The 20,639-nt window shown below is 44.5% G+C and overlaps 1 protein-coding gene across 6 annotated transcripts; it reads left to right on the top strand.

The window, feature by feature from the left end:
• Nucleotides 1-258: 258 nt before the first annotated feature.
• On the top strand, nt 259-20,400 carry cracdla (cracd like a). 6 transcript variants are annotated; one of them, XM_046364074.1, is made up of 12 exons: nt 259-621; nt 12,332-12,605; nt 14,096-14,166; nt 14,503-14,629; nt 14,869-15,001; nt 15,189-15,353; nt 15,561-15,629; nt 15,730-15,966; nt 16,642-17,785; nt 18,103-19,214; nt 19,302-19,413; nt 19,567-20,400. In XM_046364074.1, exons 3-12 carry the CDS (start codon nt 14,115-14,117, stop codon nt 19,770-19,772), a joined length of 3,357 nt encoding a protein of 1,118 aa, XP_046220030.1. In that variant the 5' UTR covers nt 259-621; nt 12,332-12,605; nt 14,096-14,114; the 3' UTR covers nt 19,773-20,400. The 6 variants fall into 6 exon arrangements, with proteins under 6 accessions (XP_046220030.1, XP_046220052.1, XP_046220036.1 ...); XM_046364096.1 differs by having other exon boundaries at nt 15,561-15,652; nt 15,789-15,966; XM_046364080.1 differs by lacking the exon at nt 259-621 and having other exon boundaries at nt 12,309-12,605.
• Nucleotides 20,401-20,639: the final 239 nt, after the last annotated feature.

The following is a 20,639-nucleotide window of genomic DNA, read 5'->3' as shown; positions in this document are numbered from 1 at the left end:
GGCTACTTTGTAGAATCTCAAATATAAAATATATTTGGATTTGTTTAACACTTTTTTTGGTTACTGCATGATTCCATATGTGTTATTTCATATTTTTGATGTCTTCACTATTATTTTACAATGGAAAAAATAGTTGAATGAATACCTGTGTCCAAACTTTTGACTTGTACTGTACTTGGCGCCATCTAGTGGACATTGAAGTTCGTCCACTTTACAATAACCCTAGAATTGTAAAAATATAACGATATGACATTTTAGACTAGAGGGAAGCCAAAATATAATCCCTGGGTGTTAACCTATGATAACGTAATATAATTAATTATTTATATTTTTTCCTGGTGCTTAGACTGGTGGATTTGATCAGTTTATAATTTTTTGGTCGATCTGATTTGACGTTGTTTGCAGTAGACTAAGGGTTAGTCATGTTAGGATTGGAGAATAGTAAACGTTGGACGGAGGACAGCAGTGGTCGCTCGCAAGCAGTACTAGTATGCTATTATGCTATAGCCTCGAAGTGTAGGTCGTGAACTGACAGTGACATAGCTGTGAGCCCCCATCCAGGCACCACTAATAGTATGAAATTTGGGTTAATTCATCTTCAACACCAGCCACGTCCGTACAGTAAGTATGATAACAACTTTTTGGTTGCCATAATATATAAATGCAAATAGGTTTAAAAAAAATCCATACTGTATATCACATACTGAATTACTTTATCCCGTTCAAATAGGGTATCGAGTAGTCCTCTACAGATAAATTACCTTCTCGTGTTTCATGAGCTTGACATTACCTACCATATGGCCAACATTCATCAAGGTGAACTGAACTGACGGAACAGTCTAGACATTGGTCTCCATTTCCAAATGCTCTATTTAAAATGTGAAGGTATAATGAGCAATGACAATAATTAGAGTTCTAGTACAAATATACTACATAGATCATTACTAAATGTAACACATTTCATATGTACAGTGAATAAGGAAAGTATTCAGGCCCCTTGACTTTTTCCACATTTTGTTACATTACAGCCTTATTCTTAAATTAATTAAAATGCCCCCCCCCCTCATAAATCTACACACAATATCCCATAATGAAGCAAAACAACTTTTTAGACATTTTTGTGTATTAGAATGTATTCAATTTAAAAAACAGAAATATCTTATTTACATGCCGTACCAGTCAAAAGTTGGGACACACCTACTCATTCAAGGGTTTTTCTTTATGACAAGGCGGTTGGAACCAAAAATCTCAGAATTTGGACTCATCAGACCAAAGGACAGATTTACACCAGTCTAATGTCCATTGCTCGTGTTTCTTGGCCCAGGCACGTCTCTTCTTATTGGTGTCCTTTAGTTGTGGTTTCTTTGCAGCAATTCGACCATGAAGGCCTGATTCACGCAGTCTCCTCTGAACAGTTGATGTCGAGATGTGTCTGTTGAACTCTGAAGCATTTATTTGGGCTGCTAACTAATGAACGTATCCTCTGCAGCAGAGGTAACTATGGGTCTACCTTTTCTGTGGCGGTCCTCACGAGAGCCAGTTTCATCGTAGTGCATGAGGGTTTTTGCGACTGCAGTTGACGAAACTTTCAAAGTTCTTGAAATCTTCCTAATTGATTGACCTTCACGTCTTAAAGATCTGCCTCTTTAAAAAATGTTTTGCATAAAATGATATACCCATGGAACAGGACAGGACAGCATCTGGACATGAAAACATAACAATGCTGACACGTTAATGCTCCGTTCATCTTTCCCTCGAACCTGACTAGTCTCCCAGTCCCTGGTGGAGTGCTGCAGAGATGGTTGTCCTTCTGGAAGGTTATCCCATCTCCATAGAGGAACTCGGGAGCTCTGTCAGAGTGACCATCACCTCCCTGAGTAAGGCCCTTCTCCCCCGACAGAATCCTGTCTCGGGGCTCTACAGACAATTCCTTCGAACTCATGGTTTGGTTTTTGCTCTGACATGCACTGTCAACTGTGGGACCTTATATAGACAGATGTGTGCCTTTCCAAATCATGTCCAGTCAATTGAATTTACCACAGGTGCGCTCCAGTCAAGTTGTAGAAACGTCTCAAGGATGATCAATGGAAACAGGATCCATCTGAGCTCAGTTTCGAGTCTCATAGCAGGGTCTGAATACTTAAATTAACACGTTATATTAAAACATTTTATACACTGCCTTTCAAAAGTTTGGGGTCACCTAGAACTTTCCTTGTTTTTGAAAGAAAATACTATTTTTTGTCCATTAATGTAACATCAAATTGATCGGAAATACCATGTAGACATTGTTAATGTTGTAAATGACTATTGTAGTTGGAAACAGATGATTTTTAATGTAATATCTACACAGGCATACAGAGGCCCATTATCAGAAACTGTCACTCCTGTGTTTCAATGGCACGCTGTTGTATCTCATCCAAGTTTATAATTTGAAAAGGCTAATTGAATATTTAAAAAAACCTTTGCAATTATGTTAGCACAGCTGAAAACTATTGTGCTAATTAAAGAAAAAGAAGCAATAAAATTGGCCTCCTTCATACTAGTTGAGTATATGGAGCATCAGCATTTGTGGGTTCAAAATGGCTAGAAACAAAGTCCTTTCTTCTGAAACTCATCAGTCTATTCTTGTCCTGAGAAATGAAGGCTAGTCTCAACGTCAACAGTGAAGAGGCGACTCCGGGATGCTGGCCTTTTAGGCAGAGTTGCAAAGAAAAATCAATATCTCAGACTGGCCAATAAAAAGAAAAGATTAAGTACACAGCGTTGTACGAGATCTTCAGTTTCTTGGCAATTTCTCGCATGGAATAGTCTTCATTTCTCAGAACAAGAATAGACTGACGAGTTTCAGAAGAAAGGTCTTTGTTTCTGGCCATTTTGAGCCTGTAATCAAACCTTCAAATGCTGATGCTCCAGATACTCAACTAGTCTCAAGAAGGCCAGTTTTATTGCTTCTTTAATCAAACAACAGTTTTCACCTGTGCTAACATAATTGCAAAAGTTTTTTTTAAATATTCAATTAGCCTTTTAAAATTATAAACTTGGATTAGCTAACACAACATGCCAGGAGTGATGGTTGCTGATAATGGGCCTCTGTACACCTATTTAGATATTCCATAAAAAATCAACCGTTTCCAGCTACAGTAGTCATTTACAACATTAACAATGTCTACACTGTATTTCTGATCAATTTGATGTTATTTTAATGGACAAAAAATGTGCTTTTCTTTCAAAAACAAGGACATTTCAAGGTGACCCCAAACTTTTACTTAATCCAATTTAGAATAAGGCTGTAACGTAACAAAATGTTGAAAAATGGGAAGGGTCTGAATACTTTCTGAATGCACTGTGACTGAGTAGTTTCACAGCTGACGCTTAATTTGAAAATATTTGTTTCAATGAAACATTCTGCATGAGTTCCTGCAGAAAATGGATTAAAATCTATAACCGACCTTAATCTCGATATGCGTGGTACTCATCAAGGTTCTGCAATGAAGGAAAATATAATCCCATGGAAAACACCACATATCTTTGAGTGACAGATGAGATTCGTCTTTGACTCTGATGGGGGAGGGGGGGGCAGAGTTGGGATGTAGTGAACTACATGTAGTTCAACTAGTTTAACTACATTTTGCAGTCATTTGGTGTTAGTTGAACTACACTGAACAAAAATATAAACGCAACCTGCAACAATTTCAAAGATTTTACTGAGTTACAGTTCATATAAGTAAATCAGTTAATAGAAATAAATTCATTAGGCCCTAGTCTATGAATTTCACATGACTGGAAATACAGAAATGCATTTGTTTGTCACAGATACCTTTAAAAGAAAATGTATGGGTGTGGATCAGAAAACCTGTCAGTATCTGGTGTAACCACCATTTGCCTCATGCAGCACAACATCTCCTTCGCAGTTCATCAGGCTGTTGCTTGTGTATTGTGGAATGTTGTCCCACTCCTCTTCAATGGCTGTGTGACGTTGCTGGATATTGGCGGGAACTGGAAGACAATGTTGTACACTTAGATTCAGAGCATCCCAAACATGCTCAATAGGTGATATGTCTGATGAGTATGCAGGCCATGGAAGAACTGGGACATTTTCAGCTTCCAGGAATTGTGTGCAGATCCTGGCCATGCAGACTGTCTACCATCTGCCCGGTACAGTTGAATGCCGGATTCATCCATGAAGAGCACACTTCTCCATGGTGCCAGTGGCCATCAAAGGTGAGCATTTGCTCACTTATGTCGGTTACAATGCCAAACTGCAGTCAGGTCAAGACCCTGGTGAGGACGACGAGCACGCAGATGAACATCCCTGAGATGGTTTCTGACAGTTTGTGCAGACATTATTTGGTTGTGCAAACCCACAGTTTCCCAGCTGTCCGGATGGCTCATCTCAGATCATCCCACAGGTGAAGAAGCCGGATTTGGAGGTCCTGGGCTGGCTTGGTTACACTTGGTCTGCTGTTGTGAGGCCGGTTGGACGTACTACCAAATTCTCTAAAACGACGTTATGGTAGAGAAATGAACATTCTATTATCTGGCAACAGCTCTGGTGGACATTCCTGCAGTCAGCATGCCAATTACATGCTCCCTCAAACTTGAGACAACTGTGGCATTGTGTTGTTTGACAAAACTGAGTGGCTTATAATTGTCCCCAGCACAAGGTGCAACTGTGTAATGATCAGGCTGTTTAATCATCTTCTTGACATGCCACACTTGTCAGGTGGATGGATTATACTGGCAAAGGAGAAATGCTCACTAACAGGGATGTACGCAAATTGGTGCACAAAATTTGAGAGAAATAAGCTTTTTGTGTGTATGGAAAAATGATTTTATTTCAGCTCATGAAACATGGGACTTGTTCTGCTCTGGAAAGAGCCAATATCTTAAGAGGAACGTACATCTTTCTCAACAAGACTATCCTGAAGCTGTGCACCATAAGAGGAAATAACTTATCCCAGCCATGAAAGCTTGATGACATTTGTTACATCTGCTATGACTGGCTCATTGTATATACTACACATTCTATCCACAAATGTCTATACATCCCATCACACATGCACATACAGTACCAGTCAAATGCTTGGACACACCTACTCATTCCAGGGTTTTTCTTTATTTTTTACTATTTACTACATTGTAGAATAATAGCGAAGACATCAAAACTGTGAAATAACACATTTGGCATCACGTAGTAACCAAAACAGTGTTAAACAAATCTAAATATGTTAATATTTGATATTGTTCAAAGTAGCCACCCTTTGCCTTGATGACAGCTTTGCATTCTCTCAACCAGCTTCAAGAGGTGTTCACCTGGAATGCATTTCAATTAACAGGTGTGCCTTGTTAAAATGTCATTTGTGGAATTTCTTTCCTTCATAATGTGTTTGAGCCAATCATTTGTGTTGTGACAAGGTAGGGTTGGTATACAGAAGATAGCCCTATTTGGTAAAAGACCAAGTCCATATTATGGCAAGAACAGCTCAAATAAGCAAAGGGAAATTACAGTCCATCATTACTTTAAGACATGAAGGTCAGTCAATCCGGAGAATTTGAAGTACATTGAAAGTTACTTCAAGTGCAGTTGCAAAAACCATCAAGCGCTATGATGTAACTGGCTCTCATGAGGACCGTCACAGGAAAGGAAGACCCAGAGTTACCTCTGCTGCAGAGGATAAGTTCATGAGAGTTATTTGGGTTGCACCTCAGATTGCAGGCCAAATAAATGCTTTACAGAGTTCAAGTAACTCACACATCTCAACATCAACTGTTCAGAGGAGACTGCGTGAATCAGGCCTTCATGGTCTAATTGCTGCAAAGAAACCACAACTAAAGGACACCAATAATAAGAAGAGACTTGCTTGGGCCAAGAAAGACGATCAATGGACATTAGACTGGTGGAAATCTGTCCTTTGGTCTGATGAGTCCAAATTTGAGATTTTTGGTTCCAACCGTGTCTTCGTGAGACGCAGAGTAGGTGAATGAATGATCTCCGCATGTGTGGTTCCCACCATGAAACAAGTAGGAGGTGTGATGGTGTGGAAGTGCTTTGCTGGTGACACTGTCTGTAATTTATTTAGAGTTCAAGGCACACTTAACCAGCATGGCAACCACAGAATTCTGCAGCAATACACCATCCCATTTGGTATGCATTTAGTGGGACTATCATTTGTTTTTCAAGAGGACAATGACCCAACACACCTCCAGGCTGTGTAAGGGCTATTTGACCAAGAAGGAGAGTGATGAGTGCTGCATTAGATGACCTGGCCTCCACAATCACCCAACCTCAACCCAATTGAGATGGTTTGGGATGAGTTGGACCGCAGAGGGAAGGAAAAGTAGCCAGCAAGTGCTCAGCATATATGGGAACTCCTTCAAGACTGTTGGAAAAGCATTACTCATGAAGCTGGCTGAGAGAAAGCCAAGAGTGTGCAAATCTGTCATCAAGGCAAAGGGTGGCTACTTTGAAGAATCTCAAATATAGAATATATTTTGATTTGTTGAACACTTTTTTGGTTGCTACATGATTCCATATGTGTTATTTCATAGTTTAGTTGTCTTCACTATTATTCTACAATGTAGAACATAGTAAAATAAAGAAAAACCCTCGAATGAGCAGGTGTGTCCACACTTTTGATTGGTATTGTATATATACTCTCCGGACTCTGACATTGCTCAACGTAATACATTTATATTTTTCTTAATTCCATTCTTTTACTTTTAGATTTGTGTGAATTGTGCATTGATATCTACAGTTGAAGTCGGAAGTTTATATACACTTAGGTTGGCATCATTAAAACACGTTTTTCAACCACTCCACAAATTTCTTTTTAACAAAATGTAATTTTGGCAAGTCGGTAAGGACATCTACTTTGTGCATGACACAAGTAATTTTTCAAACAATTGTTTACAGACAGATTATTTCACGTGTATCACAACTCCAGTGGGTCAGAAGTTTACATACACAAAGTTGACTGTGCCTTTAAACAGCTTGGAAAATTCCAGAAAATCATGTCATGGCGTTAGAAGCTTCTGACAGGCAATTTATTATAATTTTTTAAAACCTTTATTTAACTAGGCAAATCACTTAATAACAAATTCTTATGTATAAACAATAGTACACAAGTATAAACACCATGTGACCACGCAGCCGTCATATCGCTCAGGAAGAAGACACGTTCTGTCTCCTAGAGATGAACGTACTTTGGTGCGAAAAGTGCAAATCAATCCCAGAACAACAGCAAAGGTCCTGGTGAAGATGCTGGAGGAAACAGGTACAAAAGTATCTATATCTATCATGCCCTGACCTTAGAGAGCCTTTTTTATGTCTCTTTTTGGTGTGGTCAGGGTGTGATTTGGGTGGGCATTCTATGTCCTTTATATTTATGATTTGTGTTTCTATGTGTTGGCCGGGTATGGTTCTCAATCAGGGACAGCTGTCTATCATTGTCTCTGATTGGGAATCATACTTAGGTAGCCCTTTTTCCCTGCTTTTAGTGTGAGTAGTTAACTTTGTTTGTGGCACTTAGCCCTGTAAGCTTCACGGTTGTTTCTTTAGTTTGTTGTTAAGTTGGTGACATTTTAAAATAAAAAACCACGCTGCACTTTGGTCCACTTATTCCTTCCAGGAAGACGGCCGTGACAGAACTACCCACCACCAAAAGATCAAGCAGCGTGCGCCAACCCGGGAGGACGAGCTGGACCGGGGAGGAGAGAATGGCAGGGGATAAGACCCGGTCACGGAAGCCCGAGACGCAGCTCCCAAAATGTTTTTTTTTGGGGGGGCACACGGGAAGATTGGCGGAGTTGGAGTTTAGACCTGAGCCAACTCCCCGTGTTTACCGTGGGCAGCATGTGACTGGTCAGGCACCGTGTTATGGGGTGATGCGCAGGGTGTCCCGAGTGAGCATTCGCAGGCCGGTGTGCTCTATGCCAGCATCCTGCATTTGCCAGGTGGAAGTGGGCATCCAGCCAGAACGGGTTGTGCAGGTTCTGCGCTCGAGGCCTCCAGTGCGCCTTCACGGCCTAGTGTATCCGATGCCCGCCCCATGCACCAGGCCTCCTGTATGTCTTCCCAGCCTGGTAAGTCCTTTGCCTGCTCCCAGAGCCAGGCCTCCTGTGTGTTTCTCCAGTCTAGTGATGATCCATGGCATGAAGCCTCCAGTGATGATCCATGGCAAAGAAGCCTCCAGTGATGATCCATGGCACGAAGCCTCCAGTGATGATCCATGGCACGAAGCCTCCAGTAATGATCCATGGCAAAAAGACTCCAGTGATGATCCATGGCAAGAAGCCTCCACTGATGATCCATGGCACAAAGCCTCCAGTGATGATCCATGGCACGAAGCCTCCAGTGATGATCCATGGCACAAAGCCTCCAGTGATGATCCATGGCACGAAGCCTCCAGTGATGATCCATGGCACGAAGCCTCCAGTGATGATCCATGGCACGAAGCCTCCAGTGAGGATCCATGGCACGAAGCCTCTAGTGAGGATCCATGGCACGAAGCCTCCAGCCACGGCCTTCAGTCTGGAGCCTCCAGCGATAGCCTCCAGTCGGGAGCTTCCAACGGGGGTGCCCAGTCTGAGGCCCGCAGTGGGGGTGCCCAGTCCGGGGCCCGCAGCGAGGGTCCCCAGTTCGGGGCCCACAGAGAGGGTCCCCAGTCCGGCTGTGACAATATCCACAGTAAACCAAGTCCGACATAACATACATATGTTATATGCCATACCGACATAACATGAAACGCCACTCAGCAAGGAAGAAAAACCACCATAAAAACGCCAGACCAAGGTTTGCAACTGCACGTGGGGACAAAGATTGTACTTTTTGGAGAAATGTCCTCTGGTCTGATGAAACAAAAATAGAACTGTTTGGCCATAATGACCATTGTTATGTTTGGAAGAGAAAGGGGGAGGCTTGCAAGCCGAAGAACACCATCCCAACCGTGAAGCATGGGGATGGCAGCATCATGTTGTGGGGTTGCTTTGCTGCATGAGGGACTGGTGCACTTCACAAAATAGATGGCATCAAGCTTGGTTGCAAATGGCTCTTCCAAATGGACAATGACCCCAAGCATACTTCCAAAGTTGTGGCAAAATGGCTTAAGAACAACAAAGTCAAGGTATTGGAGTGGCAATCACAAAGCCCTGACCTCAATCCTATAGAGAATGTGTGGGCAGAACTGAAAAAGCGTGTGCGAGCAAGGAGGCCTACCAACCAGATTCAGTTACACCAGCTCTGTCAGGAGGAATGGGCCAAAATTCACCCAACTTATTGTGGGAAGCTTGTGGAAGGCTACCCGTAACGTTTGACCCAAGTGAAACAATTTAAAGGCAATGCTACTGAATACTAATTGAGTGTATGTAAACTTCTGACCCACTGGGAAAGTGATGAAAGAAATTAAATCTTATTATTCTGACATTTCACATTCTTAAAATAAAGTGGTGAACCTAACTGACCTAAGACAGGGAATGTTTTACTAGGATTAAATGTCAGGAATTGTGATAAACTGAGTATAAATGTAGTTGGTTAAGGTGTATGTAAACTTCCGACTAGGAGCTAGGAACACAAACATTTTCGCTACACCCGCAATAACATCTGGTAAATATGTTTATACTAATATTTTTGGGGATTTGATTTTGATTGGATTGATGTGCTATCAGGTGAATGCATAACATGTTTATCTCGCAATACCATAAGCAAGTGAAGATGAGTCTAGTGCTGTAGGTTGGTTATCTCTGAATGCAGTAGGTAATCATTGTCATGTCCGTCAGTTCAGTTTTCATGGCCCTGGTGTGATATGGTGCTATCTAGTTGTGTTGCGTGGCCGACTTTGAATCATTCTCAAATTCATTAGAGAATCATTTTTTGATTCTAAATACCAAATCTGGAGTCAATCTGGTTAATGGTTCTTGAAGAGAAGATTTTAAAGTATTCGTATCGTTAGCATATGTGCTAAAGTGCATCTATAGGTACAGTGCGGACATATTTGAATGCAGCAGCTATTTATTCTCAAAACCATTAAAGAATGCTGAAATGAGTCTAAATACAAAATCTGTAGTGAATCTGACGTATGGTTCATGGGGAGAAGATGATTGCAGATTATTATGAGCAGTAGCATTACATATGCAAAGAATGAGTTGCTAATAGCTTGTTTTTTGAGATATCAATACCAAATTTAGTGTGGTTAATCTTATGGACATCCATGATAGTGTTGACAAGTGCCAAGTTGATAGGCCACTGTGGAGTGGATTTACAGTGGTATAAATAGACATGTAGAATCAGATTGTTGATTTGTCAATGACTCAGCCATCTGACCAATCCCTTATATTTTCTTAAACTAAATTAAGACATGTATCATGTGCCCACATTCCAAATTTGGTGTCATTTGGTCCTGTGGTTCATGTAAAGAAGTGTTTTTTAGCTTTGAATACATCACTGTTATTTTCTCAAACTCTTTAGAGACTATTGTGATGAGCCCAAACTTGGAGTGAATCTGACTTTTAGTCCATGAGAAGAAGTTTGTTATGATCATTTTAAGTGTCAGCTTTACATAGTCAAAATAGTGAATGCTTAATAGTTTCCTTATTTTGTAAGATATCAATGCCAAACGTAACATGGTTCATCGTGGTAATGTCTTTGATGACCCTAACATGTTTCAAGTTGATAAGCCATTGTGGAGAGGATTTATAAAGGATTTCAATGTACATGTAAATTAAAGTAAGTTAAGAGATGTACCATGGGACTACTGTACACACTGCATTTTATCGTTAGCATATGAGTTTAAATTTATTTGGCTAAGGTGTATGTAAACTTCCGACTTCAACTGTACATACAACGTTTCAAGTCTCTAGGTCAAACAGTGTGGCGGATATGAGGGTTTAAGTGAGACACCTTATAACAGTGCCACCTATAGGCCAATTGGTGCCATTATCTTTTACTACATTTTTTACTCATGGCCTCAAGTTTCTGTGTGCCAAATTAGAAAAACATAGGGCTGAGGGAACATAGGGCTGAGGGAACATAGGGCTGAGGGAACATAGGGCTGAGGGAACATAGGGCTGAGGGAACATAGGGCTGAGGGAACATAGGGCTGAGGGAACATAGGGCTGAGGGACCATAGGACTGAGGGAACATAGGGCTGAGGGACCATAGGGCTGAGGGAACATAGGGCTGAGGGACCATAGGACTGAGGGAACATAGGGCTGAGGGACCATAGGGCTGAGGGACCATAGGGCTGAGGGAACATAGGGCTGAGGGACCATAGGACTGAGGGAACATAGGGCTGAGGGACCATAGGGCTGAGGGAACATAGGGCTGAGGGACCATAGGGCTGAAGGACCATAGGGCTGAGGGAACATAGGGCTGAGGGACCATAGGGCTGAGGGAACATAGGGCTGAGGGAACATAGGGCTGAGGGAACATAGGTTGGGAAACATAGGGCTGAGCCCCTCTTCTCTCCTCCCAACACAGTGGCTTGGCCACAACACTGATATGGACTGTGCTTACTGTAACTGTAAATAACTAAACTGTTTTATCACGTCTGAAAGATCATGCATGCAAAAGCTCTGAGCGATTGACGCGTGGACATGCAAATCCCCAGCGCCTCTATGTATTGTCCTAGCTATGACAACAGTTCCAGTAGGTTAAATCTCCTACAGTCTCAATTGGAGTTCATTTTAAAATGACGCACCTGTAGAAGTTAAGTCAATAACCCTTGGCAAATGAAGTGGAAAAGTATGGGCTCCAGGTGTTGATGACGCTAGCCCAAGGAGGGAACTTTAAACTCAGCTTCTCATTGTTAACTGTTAACAGCGCAGGGCTTCCCCTGAAGCCTTCAACAACACACTTATTGTTTACATTTGTAAATACACACACACAAACACACACACACACACACACACACACACACACACACACACACACACACACACACACACACACACACACACACACACACACACACACACACACACACACACACACACACACACACACACACACACACACACACACTCTATCTTTCTTCAAATCACACCCCTGTGTCTGTCTATGGTTGGCCCAGCCCACCCCAGTGCATTGTGGTCTTGTGGTGGTAATGTGTAAATGTACTATTTCCAACTGCAGCTTAATTTTTTTCTCTCTCTCCTCATTTCTGGGCCTAAAATCAGGTTAGTGTTTCATAAGGAGCTTAGCGCAGTGGGCCACAGTGTACTACTAATGTAATAGTCTCTTGCTCTCTCTCTCTCTCTCCTTCATTCTCTCTCTCTCATTCTCTCTCTCCGCTCTGCCCTCTTGTCTCCCTGTCTGCATATGCTGCCCCTGACATAGCTTGACCTTCTCTGTCCCTGCCTTTATCTCTGTCCTTATTCTCTCTCTGTCTCTCTCTCTTTTACTTGCTCTCTCCTTTCACTCCGTCCTTATTCTCAGTCTCTCCCTCCCTCTATCTGCAGGTGTGGAGGACCGCAGCCTGAGGCTTTAAAGAAGGACAAAGCCTCTGCTGAGAGTGAGAACACAACGCTGTTGGAGAGAGTAGAGGAGAGAAGGAAGAGGAGGAGAGAGGGAGGGATAGCTACAGTGCAGTAAGGGAGTCTGGTAGAACTGGGTAAGTAAACATAGGAATGTTAGTCCCTGGGGAGATTTGGTTTAACAATGTAGCATTCTTTCAAGGATAAGTACTTTTCGATAGAGATGCATTATTAAATGCACTTATATTTGAGAATGGGCTTATGCTGCCCCAGCAAATTCACTTTGGCTTACCGTGTCTAATTGCCAAGGTACAGCATGTGTACAGTGTACAGTATGTAGTACATTATGTACATCATGTGTTCAAATACTAGCCTATATTCTTGTGTGGGTGTGTGCACGACTGTGTGTGAGTCTCTATCTGTGTGCTTGTATGATCAATGCATCTCAGCTAAGTTTTGTGTCGCTGGGTCTGGGACGTTGAAAGTTGGTGATTCGTCTACTGTTGTGGAATTGTGGGGCTGTGAAATCCTAGGGATCTCTATGCAATGTCAATAATCCTGCAGATTATCTTTATTTTCTGCTGCTACTTTCCTTGGGCTCATTAGACGGCTCTCTGAGGATCTGTATGGTTTCTTTTGACCGTATTCCTCAGGGGCCTTGTGGTATAGCGAGTTGTTCCACTTTTGAATCAAACTCCATTTTACACAGTGCATGCAGGCAGCAGCTGTTACATTGGCGGTCTGCGAAAATATTGAATATCAACCTATTATCTAAAGCATATGAAGTGTTATATTTGGGACATAGCCTCCCCTATAGCCTTTCCTTTGACTATGAAACAGTAGTGTTTTTCAACTCGACCCATAGATCCACTGAGCTCATGAAGACTCCCTGAGTCTCAATGGGGACTCAACAGCAGTTTGAACTTTGCATGTCGCACCATAGCTTCATGCTGTCTGTGTTATCAGCCTCTGGCCATCAACCAGCAGCTCACACTGTGTAGACTTCAGTACTTCACTAGAGAGCCAGGTTATAGGCCTCTAATACCAACAGAGAGGGTGTGTTACCTGGGTCATCACAGAGTGTACTGCACTGACACGTGTGTCTGTCTGCGTGTGTGTGTTTGCATTTGTACATGTAGTGGGTTTTGTGTGTGTGTGTGTGTGTGTGCACCTGTGTGTGTTAACTTTTCCATCCCCGTCTATTAGAGTTCCATTAACCATGTGTCCATCTGCTATACGTTATAAACAGTGATTCATCCAGGTATGGAGAAGTAGAGTGTGTTCTCTCTCACCCCACCTTCCTGACTAGCTGAAGGTAAAGTCTAAGTGCCAATAAACCTTTGCGCTCAGGTGGAGTGAGAGATAGTGTCCAGTTTGGGTGTGTTTTATCAGACTCATACATGTGCAGCATAGAAGCGTGTTCGCAGAGACCATGGCCAGAGAGTACCGAGTCTGAGAATTCACTCCATGGTAGTTAGGACATTCTGTATGTCACAACATCTCCGCGTCGCTCTTTCTTCTCTGACTGCTGGCTTCTCTGCTTCCATTTGTTGGTCTGTCTGTCTCTCTGTTTCCTTGTTGTCTCTATTGATCCCTGTCTCTCTCTATATATATATTCCTCCTGCAGTTGTTGAAAGGAAAGAGCGATGGAGTCTTTTGCAGGAGATGCGGAGGGCAGCGCTGATGACCTTACAGGAGGTGAGGCACTGGAAAACTTGGATAATGTTCAGAAAGCATGTAAAAACTCAGTTAGTGTACATGTGTATCTATTTCTGTTATAAACATAAATTAAAGTGGGTTAGACTGAGTATGTGTGAAGAAGTGTGAGTAGAGTGTATCTAACTGGGCACATGTTAGTGTGTGTGAGAGTGTGTCTGTATCTGTTATGTTATCTGTATTGGAGTGGGCGAGTCAGAGTGTGTGTCTGCATGAGTGTAGACAGTGTGTCTGTATCTGTAGCGGTTAAAGCATGGATGAGTATCAATAAGAATACATTTGTATGCATGCATCATGACCAAGGCCTGTATCCTCCAGGAAAGAGGAAGTCCAAGCTGAAGACCCTGAAGACACGTCTGTTTGGGAGATCCAAGAGAGAGACCCAACTCAGCCAGTCTGCTGGTGATGTCACTGAGGCGGAGGGGCTGGGCTCAGCTGAGCATCTGTAAGCGTGTGTGTGTGTGTGTGTGTGTGTGTGTGTGTGTGTGTGTGTGTGTGTGTGTGTGTGTGTGTGTGTGTGTGTGTGTGTGTGTGTGTGTGTGTGTGTGTGTGTGTGTGTGTGTGTGTGTGTGTGTGTGTGTGTGTGTGTGTGTGTGTGTGTGTGTGTGTGCGTGTGTGTATATTTACAAATGTATGATTGATTCCATGACATTCATATTCCCTCCTCCCTCTGTCCTCTACCAGGTGTTCAGGCGTGTTGGGATCACGGGCGTTGTCACATGACAGTATCTTCTTGGCCGACCAGGATCTGTCTAGTCCGGAGCAGCCCAGGGTTCTATCCCAGGATAACGTCCAAGGCAGGATCAAAGAACTCCAGGTGAGTCTTCATTCCGTGGTGTACCCTGGATCTAGAAACATGCATGTGCATTCAAAGGCCCAACCCCCATTCAAAAGGAATCCCACACCTCATGAACCCTCGTCTTTCTGTGTAAATCAGGAATTGACTTCAATGGGTTACCAAGCAGATCTCAAGGTAGGTTTCTATATTATTTCTGATTGGCCAGATGAAGCTCCAGCAGCAGAACATGCGTCTAGGCCCGTCCCCAATGGTCCTGCCAATCAAACGTCCAGAGGACCTGGGGGGCAGCTCAGAGGACGATGGTCTGCCCCACAGCCCTCCTGAAATCTCCATGGGCGACCACAGACACCCCCGGGGGGTATCTTACAAGGTGAGACTTTGTGCACCGCATCCTCAGGTACTGTCTCCATACTCTCTCCAACCTCCACCCTCAACCTCCTCTTCCATAAAACCTCCATTTTCTCTCAATGAGTCGGTATGTAACTGTATGTTTGCATTCCAGCAGTGCCAATAGTTTAACTTTGCATTTCTCATCAGCCATTGTGTGTCAACCAAACCCTTCCCCATTCCTCCACAGTTCCCTGCCCCTCCCAGGCACCATAGCTCTCTGAGTTTAGTAGGAACAGGAAGTGAGGAGGAAGAGCAGGTAATACCGATTCCTGTTTGCAGGTCAGTCACTATATCACTTGATATCAACTATGAGTCGTTATAAATCCAAATCTTTATTCTGTTTTCTTTGTTCATAGGCCATCTCCCAACCCTTGTCCCATCCCCTCTCTCCCATGCTCAAACCTCCTCTTACCAGCTTCGTGCACCCCACCCCATCTGCCCCCCTCTCTGCCTTCTCCCCTGCCTCTCCTATCTTGGATTTCAGCACCCCAGCCCAGTTCACCCCCTCCCTGGATAACTCTGCCGCCCGCCACCGTATGTCCATCAAGCCCAGGAACCAGAGGGCCAGTGCCAAGAAAAAAAGGCTGACCATGGTGAGTTCTGCCTGGGCATACCAACTACACATGGGGCCCTCACACAGAGGAAGGCTCAGGAAAGATCAAAATACTGGATACACTATTGCTCGATTGTCTGTCTGTCTGTCTGTCTGTCTGTCTGTCTGTCTGTCTGTCTGTCTGTCTGTCTGTCTGTCTGTCTGTCTGTCTGTCTGTCTGTCTGTCTGTCTGTCTGTCTGTCTGTCTGTCTGTCTGTCTGTCTGTCTGTCTGTCTGTCTGTCTGTCTGTCTGTCTGTCTGTCTGTCTGTCTGTCTGTCTGTCTCTCTCTCTCTCTCTCTCTCTCTCTCTCTCTCTCTCTCTCTCTCTCTCTCTCTCTCTCTCTCTCTCTCTCTCTCTCTCTCTCTCTCTCTCTCTCTCTCTCTCTCTCTCTCTCTCTCTCTCTCTCTCTCTCTCTCTCTCTCTCTCTCTCTCTCTCTCTCTCTCTCTCTCTCTCTCTCTCTCTCTCTCTCTCTCTCTCTCTCTCTCTCTCTCTCTCTCTCTCTCTCTCTCTCTCTCTCTCTCTCTCTCTCTCTCTCTCTCTCTCTCTCTCTCTCTCTCTCTCTCTCCAGACTGAATCGAGACCACGCTCAGAGAGTCTTAACAACTTTGACCAGCCCTTGACAGAGGGCTGCTATTACTGGGAGTAAAACACGTTTACGTTCTCACTCTACCCAGATCCAAAAGTTGGAGCAAGGGGGGTTGACCACCCCCACTGCACCCCCAGAGCTGACACCCCTTAAGTCTGGTCCCACAGAGGCCGAGGGGTGCCCAAAAACCTCCACCTCCACCCCAACTCTCCCCTGCAAGCCCTCTCCACAAGAGCAGCTGCATCCTGGGGTTGCTCTGAGACCAGTGGAAATTGTGCCAGGCAAACAGCCACAGTTCTCCTCTGTGACCACAGTACAGGACCTGAGATACACTCCACTGGGAGACCCCAAGCCCTCAGCCCCATCCCAAACCAAGAGGGACATCCTGAGCAAGAGTGGTGTGAAAGATTCAACCCCCAGCACCGAGGGTAGCACCAAAGAAAACCCAGTCCCGGCCGCCCAGCCCGCAGTTAGCCTGGCCTCAGTGGTGGATCTCAGAACATCCTCTCTGAGGTGGAAGCCAGAGGCTGTGGCTGCTGGTCAGAGTACCACAGAGCCACCTGCTGGGCCGGACGACGCAGGTCAGGCAGAGCCAAGGCCAGTCTCTGGATCCTTCCGCTTCTCCATCAACTCTGCCAGGGAGCGGGAGAGACCCAGGATGGGAAGTGGTGGTTTCTTGGGAGTGGTGGAGCAGGCTGGGGCTGGGGCGAAGAGGGAGGGGAGGGAGAAGGGGACAGAGGTGAAGTTGATCTCCTCAAACGCCAGCCAGAGGGGGCAGGAGCAGCATGGGGGCAGGCAAGAGGGAGCCAAGCCCAAAGAAGAGGATTTGACTGCCAGCGATATCGGGGAGAAAGTCTTGGAAGGGGAGGAGGTGGAGGAGGAGAGCAGGGAGGGAGTGGAGGAGGCAGTGGAAGCAAAGGAGGAGGCACAGGAAGAGGAGGAAGAGGGGAAATCGGCATTTGGCGTGAAGCTTCGCTCCACCTATCTCTCTCTGAAGGTCCGGGCGGAGTCAGCCACCAGCCAATCAGATCTCAAGATTAACCGTCAAAGTCAGGAGGTGGGTGCTCTCCCTCTTACCCCTTACACCCTTTCCTCGAAACCCACCGGGCTTGAGGAGCTACAGGACACCCCGCCAACCAACTCAATGCCCCAAAAGCTCCATGCAAACACCTGGGATGCCCCAACAACACTGTCTTCACCCAGGGGGAGAGCCGGCTCCCTCAGAGAAGCAGGTGAGACTCCCTCTCTGAAAAGGCGGAATATTCAGCCATGTGGGTAAACAATGAACATAATATACAGTATGTCATGCATTTACTGGATAGGGATGTCAGTGCTGGACTTTGTCCCCAAGCTACACTTCTACAGAATATATCATCTCTATGTTATCAAGGGAGTTAAACAATGAAGGATATATGCTACACTAGAATAAAAATGGCAGCTTACACCAGAATGATAAAGACTTATTCCTCTGAGGGAACATTGTGTTTGTTGTAACACCATGACAGTACTATGTGTCATCATGTGAATGTGTCTAACCCCATGTCTACAGTAACCTCAGCCCAGCCTACCCCCTCACCTCTCACTAAAGAGGCCCAAACCACTCCAGCTATCCATAAGGTGGTCCCAACCACCCCTGTCCCAGCTATGGAAGCCCACACTACCTCCTCAACCACTCAGGACCCCATGACTGGCCCCCAGGCGCCCCCCAAGGCTACCGTATCCTGGATGAGCATGGCATGGGGGAAGACCAGGGACCTCCAGCAGCTCTTCACCAGCAGTCTACCCAGAGAGTTCACTGGCATGCAGTCCCCAACTCAACCGCAATGTCAGACCACAACACAACCACAGACGTCGTCACTGGCTCAGATCATGACACAAACTCAGAGACAGAATGCAACACAACCACAGACACAGACGACAATGCCACCACAGGCTCAGACCGCAGCACAACCACAATCACAGACCCAAATGCAACCCCTGACTGCTAAACTACTGCAGTCACATAATTCAGCACAACGACCACAGACAGCAGCACAAACACCCACACAGACCACAAAACAACAGCAGACTGACAAAACACCACAGACACAGAACACAACACAACCACAGACAGTGACTCAACCATCAACACAGAACACAAAACCATCAACACATGTGTCAAACCAAACCAACACTTGGGCAGCACAACCAACCACCGCCCCTCAACCGCTAGCACAATCTACCCTAAATTCTGTGCCTCGGGTGACCTCACCGTCCAACCTACGAGCAACCCAGCACACCCTGCGCTCCACTCCACAGACCCAAGCTCAAGCCACACTACGATCTGCCCCAATAGGTGCCACTTCCACTCAGCCCCTGGCCTCGTCTTCCCTCTCTTCAAGCCCAAGCTCCACACCCAGCCAGCCGCCCTGGATCACACGAGGTCACAACCCTACCCCTCAGCCCAAACCAGCCTTAGCCCCAACAACAAACCCAGCCCCAGTCCAAGCTACAGTCCCAGCACTAGGGAGAGGTGACAGGACCCTTGTCCTCCAGGGGAAGAGTGAGGAGGCGGCTGTGCCAACTGAAAAGTGGGTGGACCGGGACAGGCCAGGGACTGTGGGAGGGAGGGCAGCCTTTCTGGAGAAACGGGCGGAGTGGACCCCTCCTGCTGGGAGCAAGGTAACCACTTCATTCACACATCATCTGAGAACAGAGGTGTCAAACAAACAGAGTTTAATTTCACTCTCACTCTCCTCCCCCATACAGGTGGAGCTCAGGAGAACGCGGACCCCACCTGAGTCTCAGCCCACAGCTGAATGTGCTGCTCCTTCCAAAACGCCACCCACTCACAGAAACACTAAAGCTGATGGGAGGCCAGGTACAGAGATGTTAATTAAATAGGATAGGTTGAAAAAACGACTGAATTATATGTTATAGTTATATTTTTTTTAGAAATGTTGCTACGGTTGTGCATAGTTAAGATCTTATACATTTATATTGTCATTACCGTCTCTATGTCTTCCTCTCTCAGAATCAAGCCCAACCAAAGTGGCAGGCAGGCATGCAGACAGAGAGCACAAATGGCTGAGAAAGAACATGGCAACGTCGTCATCTCCTTCATCATCACCTTCGTCATCATCCCCCCTGCAGACCATCTCTGACAGTGGGGGGCAGCCATCTTGGATGGAACTGGCCAAGAGGAAGTCAATGGCCTGGAATGACAAGACCATGGACTGATAGAATGAGAAAGAAAGAAAGAAAGATGCAGAGAGAGATAGGGGGAGTTCCTTATTTAAATGCACTTATTGTTAGTTGCTATAGTCAAGAGTGTCTGCTAAAATGGCTCAATTGCAAGTTGTGAGAGTGGTAGAGACAGAGGGAGAGAAACAGCAACAACAGTAGTGATGGGAATGTAGCGCGAGTGAAGGACAAAGTGAGATGTTGAGTTCATTGAAGTGGAATTGAATTGACCTTGGAAGCAAAAGCTATAGGTAAGCTGTAAAATCAGCTTCCCTTGAATGTACAGGCTTGCTTTGTTTGTGACATTGTTTTGTATTGTATGTTTGCGTATGGGATGATTCTGATGTAGAATGGTTCACTATCTCTGAAGTCTTTTTCTGTCTCTCTTGGTTTTGATCCAAACATATTTTTGTCCCAAACTCTGGGCTTATGTTAGAGATGGGTAAAATATTATTGATATATTGTTAGAATAACATTTACATTTTTATCTCAGAAATAAATAATGTATAAGATATTTATGAAAGTAATAAATGCTTATGTATGTGACTAAATGCCCCAGTGTTGTTCTAACTATTTATCTCTAATTGTTTATGATGAATAATAAAAATACAAATGTTTTCTGTCATTTTATTTTTGCTGACCACACTAACAGAGCAGTTAAAGTATTTAATTTCAAAACTATTTGGGGTATATTCAAAGCAAATCTTTAGAAAGCACCACTGAAATATTAATGCACAGAAATATAAAAATTGCCAAAACAAATTTAAAGCAGCATGTATGACTCTTGTTCAATGTCTATTGCAAAATACCATAGAGGAGTAGGAAAGTAATAGTTCTGGCCTGAGAAAATGTCTCAATATAGAA

The sequence above is a fragment of the Oncorhynchus gorbuscha genome, linkage group LG01, assembly GCF_021184085.1.
Source record: "Oncorhynchus gorbuscha isolate QuinsamMale2020 ecotype Even-year linkage group LG01, OgorEven_v1.0, whole genome shotgun sequence".
NCBI lineage: Eukaryota > Metazoa > Chordata > Actinopteri > Salmoniformes > Salmonidae > Oncorhynchus > Oncorhynchus gorbuscha.
Note: the sequence above shows the minus strand (reverse complement) of the source record. Positions and strands in the feature narration are given on the sequence as shown.